The following is a 7615-nucleotide window of genomic DNA, read 5'->3' on the forward strand; positions in this document are numbered from 1 at the left end:
TTCCCTCTGTGATGTAGCTTGCCATAATCTTAAAATAAAAAGGCCTGGTGGCCCGGTTTGGATCAGTGGGTAGAGCAGGCGCACATATACTGAGAGGTTTATGCATCGACGCAGAGGTCCAGGGTTCGAATCTGACCTGTGAGAATTTCCTGGATGTTTTCCCCCTCTCTCTCCCCTTTCTCACCTAGCTGCCCTTTCAAATTAAAGGCAGAAAAGCCACAAAAAAAATCTTTTAAAAAAGGCCTATGTTTGTCAGACCTCCGTCTCTTTACCAGGTTATTCTTATCTTTGTTGATGTTGTTACATCCAGTGTTCATGCAGCAGCAGTAGCCTACTGCAAATTGTGCCAGCCCACGGGGGTGCAGTGCTGCCTTCCCTGCTATAAAGTAAACAGGCCCAGGTTTGGAGAGTTTAAACAGTTGTCCAACTGTTGTCCATTGTCCTCTAGACAGGCCTGCTTTACACACTTTTTTGTTTTTCTTTTTTACAGCTAAACCCCTCAACAGTGAGTTTGAAGGAAGACAGATACCCAAAGGCCAGAAGGTCACATCCTCTTAAGGTAAGTTAATCTCTCCTTCTTGTTTTGATTTCCTCTTCCTTTCTTATCCAAGTTTAAAAACAGTTTTTGGGAAAGATCTGACTTTCTTCACTGGGGAATACTAATACAGCTGAAGTGTTACCAACCTAGGAGAGCATGCATGCAATCTGAAAAAAAGAACTATTTCAATTTCCAAAAGGAAGGCTATAAACAAGGATATTGGCTGCAGTGCATCATGACTCAGTGGTCTTTTTGAAACTACAAAGTCACTCAGACAGTGACAAATTCTTCTTCAACAAGGTCACAGGGTTGTTTCACTACAACAAAAGTTCACGTTTTGAAAACAGTTTCTTTCCATTTGTTTAAATATCACCTGAATCCTCTTTCCATGATAAAAAAAAAAACATCTCTCCAAGTCAGCTTTATAAAACACAACTTTCATTTCTTTTTATTTGTGAAATCATTTCTATTTTCCAAGACAAAACATATTGTGTGAAAATTAACATTACATTATATGATCATTACATTTTGAGGCATGTAAACAGAAACACAATGAAAACAAAAGCTATGGCAGTATCATTTCCTTTGTCAGACACCACTGATTAGCTTACAAGCTACCTGAGGAAGACATCATTTAATAATTTACAGATCTCACTATAGATTATTAGTTAGGCATTAACAGCGACTGCCCACCCATACTTCCTTCAAGTCTTGACTAGTATAAGAAGCATTAATGGATCCAATTTGACATTTGTTAACTCTGGTTCAGCTGTGGTTAGGAACCCAGCGGAAGCGGTATCCTCCCTGCTGAGTCCTCGAGGTGAAGGCATGTCCGTGAGGAAACACCTGAGTCCTTATGGTGCAGTGTTCTCTAATAGAAGTTCTGAAAGATGAGACGCTCTCTTCAGGCTCTGCTCCGTCCACCGTCATGCTGCTGTCTTTGGATATAGAAGTCTGTAGGCCTGAGAATGCACCGTACATGCATATAGTCTCTGGTCCCTGCGGTAGTCTTGTTCCAGGAGCAGCACTGTGCAGGACGGCATTGCAGCGTGTGCTGACGTCCCTCAGCATGTCCTCCACTGAATCAGAAGACTCGGTTTCATATCCTTCATCCAGTCGCTGCCGCTTATAGGGACTCAGGGATGTTTTATTACCACAAGGCATCACTGGTTCATTTGGATCTCTGACTGTCATCAGTTTCTGAAGACCAACAGAAATAAAGCTTCATTTTCATTTTATAATTAATGCATAAGAGGTTATATTGTGATGAAACTGTGTGTACCGTTTAGCTATGCTTGTCTCAGCCATGTACTTACTTCAAGCACTGAGGCCAGGTGCTTTGCACGGCTGGCTAGCTGCTTGAGGTGAAGGTTTCTCTCCTGAAGGGAGTCAATCTCTTCCTGTTTTCGGTGTAGAGTCTCATGGAGCTGCAGACACACAGAGACAAATATCTTCAGTCGTGCTAACAGAAGACACATAACTTAAACTACCTTGGTGTGTCCAATTCATGTACATCTTTGTGCTTAGATACTGTTTGCATATGCAAAGTTATTTTAAATGTAGCCCTACAGCACCAGTCACATTAGAACCACAAACTCCACTTTTAGCGATGTTTACTATTGTAAATTGTATTGCACTGGTTTAGACAAACTCTCCAGTAGCGAGCATCATTTTGGAGATATAAAGTCTTTTCACAACAGAAGGACCATGACTGAGTCCAAACATGTCAATTAATTTGTCAAAAGCGTTCAGGGTGTCTTGGATAACTCCAACAGAAAAAATTCAATAAAAACCATACATTGGTCATAAATCTGACAGTAAGGATTTACCTGATTATTGATTTCCATTGAATCTCCCAACACCCTGCCTTGGCACTGGGCAAAGCCCTGCCAGTGATCTCCATCTTGGGCAGAAAGGTTGCCTGCTTCTGTGGAAGAGTGAACCAGCCTGTCCTCCAAAGAGAAGTACCGCTGAGGGGTGAGGAGAGGTATGATACATCCCTGAAATGGTACCAGTTCAGCTGGAGACAGACTGCTCTCCAACGTGGCAGGAGAATCTGACAGAGGAGAAAAACGCCCAGGGCTTCAGTCAACATGTGTTAGTTTTGAGGATTCCCTCAATGTTGAAAAGATGATGATAATAATGATGAGATTATTATTATTATTATTATTATTATTATTATTACTACACAGTAGAAGATTAGGTTAGTTTCACTCACCTGCCATGAAATCCAGCGCATAATCTCCAAAGTCTTGGTCATCTACATCAGATTCATTCAGCTGTGGACGATTAGATTACAATTGACTATTAAAAGACATATATATGGCTATGTATTTAAAACTTTGCTGACAAAATAAGCATAACTGTCCCAGACCTGGAAGTCCCACCCAGACCAATCAGGGTGATGTGGCTGTATGGCAGGACATGTAATTGCTGCCAGCCATTTCAAGTGTGCTGGCGCGTAATGACGCACGGTGAGCTAGTGCCAAAGAGGCTGCCTTGTGGACTAAACTTGGGAGGTCCAGCCAATTAGCGGTAGCCTGCGTGTCACGAGTAAACTACAATCTCATTCGTGCAGAATTCCAGCACATCGTGTTAAACATTAACAACCTTATAGGGATGCAGATCTGCCACCATATTATTTCTCTCTGGTACATATAAATTGTTGGAAATGCGTGGATTTACATGACAAATAAGGTGTCAACGAAAATATCAAATGTCTTAATTAGAAAAAGACATTTATTTTTGGTACTGACGAGGTTTTTCCTCACCTGAGAGCCGAGGGAGTCGCTCTCTCGTCTCACCACGGACGCACAGTCTTCCAAATCATCCCATGCAATTGTTGAAAAAGCTGTAACACAAGAAAAGTGTGTATATGTGATTAAACCCTTGAAGTGTATTTATTTACAAGTACTATATTTATACAAGCTTTAAGGTGGTCCATGAAGTTCAAACAGAACGTCCGAGATGCGCATACCTTGTTCAATTATGCAGGGAAGCTCAACGTACACGTTGACTGGACTGCTGCTTCTTGGCACCAGTTTATCCTGCAGGTAGAAAGTCTGTCACCGCCGCTATACAGAGCTGCATTGTGTGCATCATTGTAAAGAGAAAGAAGTCAAATACCTTTTTGTTTCCTGCAGGTCTCCTCCCCTGTTGGCCCATTTGGTTTGGGCACATAGCACCAAACACCGTTCTGTTTCTTTGCATCTTCATCAGCACAGTTCTGGCTTCAGCACTGAAGGAGCGTGGTTTGATTTAGAGCTGATATAGAGGAAATTCTCCCGGTTTGTGTCTCTCCGTGCCGCGGCCTCATAGTTTTGGCCCAATCAAATGCACTTATGTGGTCTCCAGGGAGTGACAGCGTCCTCGGAGATTAAATTGGTGCAGACTAACGGTTTTCTCTGAAATGTAAAGTGGTACCGCGCATAACGGCGCCATTACAGCAGGTGCTCTCTGCTTCAGACCTGCCCTCCCTCCGCCTGCAGCCAAATATTCCCTGCACCCTGCCAGAGGCGCATGTTGCCTGGCATGACTTCTTCCAACCATGTCTGTTTTATACAATCAACCACCTTAACCTTTGTCTTCATATTCTTCATAAGGCTGATCAACCCGTTGGCACAGTCCAGACTATAATGCTTTGTTCAATACGGCCATATCATCTTGTGCGTAATTTGTATTGTGCGTAAAAATATTTAGGTCAAGGCCTGTTGCCACATTTAAAGCGAAGTGAAAAAATGAAAAGGGCAATTACAGCAGACAGCTGAGTAAACATTCGTGACAAATGCCTGTATTACTAAAAAAAACAAGATTAAGCCTAGCTGACCCTTAGCGCTGAATGCACCTGTGTGGTCGACACTGTGTCAGCAGGTCGAGATGCCACGCGTAATGGATTATCGGAGAAAGCCCCTCAATTGACCAGACTGTGTCAATTGTCTGTGTTAATTGCACAGATCCGTTTCAAATAGTGATACAACGGTAATTAAAGATGTGGGTAAACTGACCTCCGGGCAAACAGCTACACCAGCCTTTAAGCCACAAAAAGCACTTCAACTGGGAGAAAAGTGTTTCTGCTATTATCCATAAAGAGGGCCATAACCTCACATTTAGATATATGTCAGTCTGAAATGATGGGCTCTTGTACTGTTAAGCAATCTAACAGAGCAGTACTGTATGCCATTGTGAGCGTTAATGCCATAGTGCTATGCCCATCCAATCCAGATAAATGTGCCAACATTAACAACATTGAACTGTAGGTGGTGCATTTTGTTAAATTTCATGATTTCTTGTTCATGTCATCCAGTCTCCATGTAATCTGGACAGATTTATTTCAAATAAAAGCCTTTGTGTTGTTGTTTTTCATCAAGTTGGAATTATGGCTTTACATGTTATTATCCATTCAGAGACCAACACAAAGTTGTTTACTGATTATTTATTTCATAATAAAAGCAATCAATTAATTACAATACATTTGTCCAGGTCCTTCATTAAAGAGGTTGCAACAGTAACATATCTCGTAAACTTGCAGCAAGTCAGTGCATAAACAGTAAATAATTAATTTAATTTAGAATTAATTAAAATAAACAGAATATATTAATGTACTTCAGTGATAAACAATAGCTATCAGTAAAATAAATAAAAGTATGCTAAGTTGTAAAACATTCACTCAGTTCAACCAACTGATTGTCTCTGAGGTATAAATGAGGTCTAGATGGGTTTGCACCAGACATAACTTCTGAACATCACCTTTAAATAAACCCAAGAATAAAATCCCCAGTTGAGAGGAATTTGGCATTTTGCTAACATCTGAATAGTGGCACAGTTGTAGTCACATATAAATCACTTCCAATGTCTCCTGGTTTAATGACACCAACAGACTCAGGTTCTCTTTGCATTCCTGGGCCAGATTGTGGTTGTAGGTCACCTGATTCACAGACAGTAAGTGGCCCTTTACTGCCAGAGAGTCGGTCTCAGAAATCTCATGGCTCTCAGATGGCTGTGTACATTGTTCATCCACAAAACTGCACCACTGGTCTTCCTGTGACTGGATGGTTGCATGCTCAACAAGCCCTTGTTCAGTTTTCAGTAACTCACTGGCTATCCTCAGTGCACAGCTAGCAGTCAGAGATGGTGGGTATTTGTTGAAAGCATAGTCTGCTAGACTCAACTCGCACACCTTTTGTGCCAGGTTGCTGCACTGCTGTTGTCTTTTTGTGTCTGGATTCATTATTGTAAACCTGTCACCACTTGTGTTCTCAGTCTCACGCTGGGCAGCCTCAATGCAGTTGGTATAATAGTCCAGGAAAAAGGACAGGGTGGGTGCAGCGAGGCGGAAGTTGAGACGGAGGAGGATGAGACACTCCAGGTTGCAGAGCTGCTCCTTAGTGAAGGCTTCACAGCACAATGACAAGAGATGGCTGATCCGTGGTGAGCACACCTCCACCTGGGTGACAGAGAAAGGGAGTAAGTTATAATGAATGAAATCCAAACATGCAAACTATCTGTTCTTCAAGCTTCTACCACATCCTAAGACGCACCTGTTTGCAGGCTAGGAGGAGTGCAGTTACACCCAGTAACTGGAAGCAGTCAGCAGCCACCGGTGTGGATGCCATGAACCTGTCCATGATGTTGACTGCCAAGCAGCAGCACTCAAAGGACAGACGGAAATGTTTGTGTACAGGGATGAGCCAGCTGACGAGCCTACACCGGGCCTCTGCAGTGAGCTGCAATGTAAAACACAGTCTCAATTAGTATAAGCTGCAGATTGAAAGTTTAAATGATGAGGAGTAGAAAGGAGTATTTTAGTGACAGTCAGGGGCATCAGACTTGAGGGGGGAGGAGGGGGATTGGATTTTTATAGCAGTTTCACAAATATTTTCATGTCATTGATCCCAAAGTATTCATGCATTCAGCTACTGCTCCTGTGTTTCTTTAGCTCCACAATGGCAATATTTAATTTAAAGAGGATATTGAGGTATAGTGATATGGTTAGTTATGAAAAGGTCATCTCTATTGGAAAAATTGATGCCATAATAAATTATGAAACTATCCAATGTACTGGGTAATCTAACTATCTGCCTTGAAACACCAAAAGGCAATGTACCAATAAAATACAAATGAGCCATTATGTTAGATGACAAAATAATAAAGAAGTTGTTTTCTTAATTAATGTTAAGTGTTAAAAGTATAGGCTAAATGGTAGTCATAAGTAAAATAAAAACAAGTGACCTAACATCCTTTAATTAAATTAATTAAATTAAATTAAATTAAATTAGTCTAAACATGTTTTCATATAGGATACTGTGTTTTCCATTCAGAAACTGGCTAGGGCTACATTTCAGTGCAATAGACCTGACCTAACACTGTATAACGTGTCTTAGCCTACTTGTGGCTGGCGTGCCAAGCTTTTGCAGGAATGAAACTGCGCCTCTTTCTCCTTCTGGATCTTGAAACCGATGTCCCCGTACTGGAGATACCAGTTGGACAGCTGTCCTGCAGGAGGATCGTCTGAACGGAGCGGGGACACATCTATCCGCGCTGGGGATGAAATCGGGGAGGACCCCAAGTCTTCCTCAAAACCGGAGTCACTCAACTTGGACATGAGTGTCTGCTTTCTGTGCCGGGCAGTCTGCCGCTGCTGGACCGTTGTGTGCGCTTCTGTTGGAGGTGAAGCGCCGGTTGTCCGTCTCCGTTTGTTAACAGTCTCGGAGCCACAGTCACCGTTCACAAATGACACCATCTCCGGTAGGTTATTATCACTCACCGGAGCCTCCACCGGCTGTGTATTAAGTCTCCTGCATGGATGTTGGTTGTGGGTGAGGGGAGTTCCGTCTGGATACGTCAGTTTTCCCGGGGTTATCCCCGCTCCTGCAGCGCACCTTTCTCCCGTCGCCGAGGCAACCGAGGGTAAACACTAATCACTTGTCCCACGTAGGACTTAATTAACCTAAACCTTGAACCATATGTTATACTTTTTTCTGTCTGCTGGCCTATTTCATGAGACAAAATAACATATCCTTCCTTAAAAGAGTGTGTGAATGAATGGATTCATCAAATGTAAATTGCTGTTTGAACATG

The 7615-nt window shown here is 42.3% G+C and overlaps 2 protein-coding genes across 2 annotated transcripts; both read right to left on the minus strand.

Annotated features, from left to right (window-relative positions):
* Window positions 1-1101: 1101 nt before the first annotated feature.
* LOC120561434 (multicilin) lies at window positions 1102-3748 on the minus strand. Its single transcript, XM_039804556.1, has 7 exons — window positions 3665-3748; window positions 3516-3585; window positions 3310-3389; window positions 2757-2817; window positions 2368-2594; window positions 1855-1965; window positions 1102-1738 (listed from the first exon to the last, which is right to left on the minus strand). The coding sequence occupies exons 1-7, from the start codon at window positions 3746-3748 to the stop codon at window positions 1304-1306; spliced, it is 1068 nt and encodes a 355-aa protein (XP_039660490.1). The 3' UTR covers window positions 1102-1303.
* A 1537-nt stretch (window positions 3749-5285) lies between these two features.
* On the minus strand, window positions 5286-7341 carry LOC120561292 (cyclin-O). Its single transcript, XM_039804344.1, has 3 exons — window positions 6924-7341; window positions 6076-6261; window positions 5286-5981 (listed from the first exon to the last, which is right to left on the minus strand). The coding sequence occupies exons 1-3, from the start codon at window positions 7275-7277 to the stop codon at window positions 5367-5369; spliced, it is 1155 nt and encodes a 384-aa protein (XP_039660278.1). The 5' UTR covers window positions 7278-7341; the 3' UTR covers window positions 5286-5366.
* Window positions 7342-7615: the final 274 nt, after the last annotated feature.

This window comes from Perca fluviatilis, chromosome 6 (genome assembly GCF_010015445.1).
Source record: "Perca fluviatilis chromosome 6, GENO_Pfluv_1.0, whole genome shotgun sequence".
Classification (NCBI taxonomy): domain Eukaryota; kingdom Metazoa; phylum Chordata; class Actinopteri; order Perciformes; family Percidae; genus Perca; species Perca fluviatilis.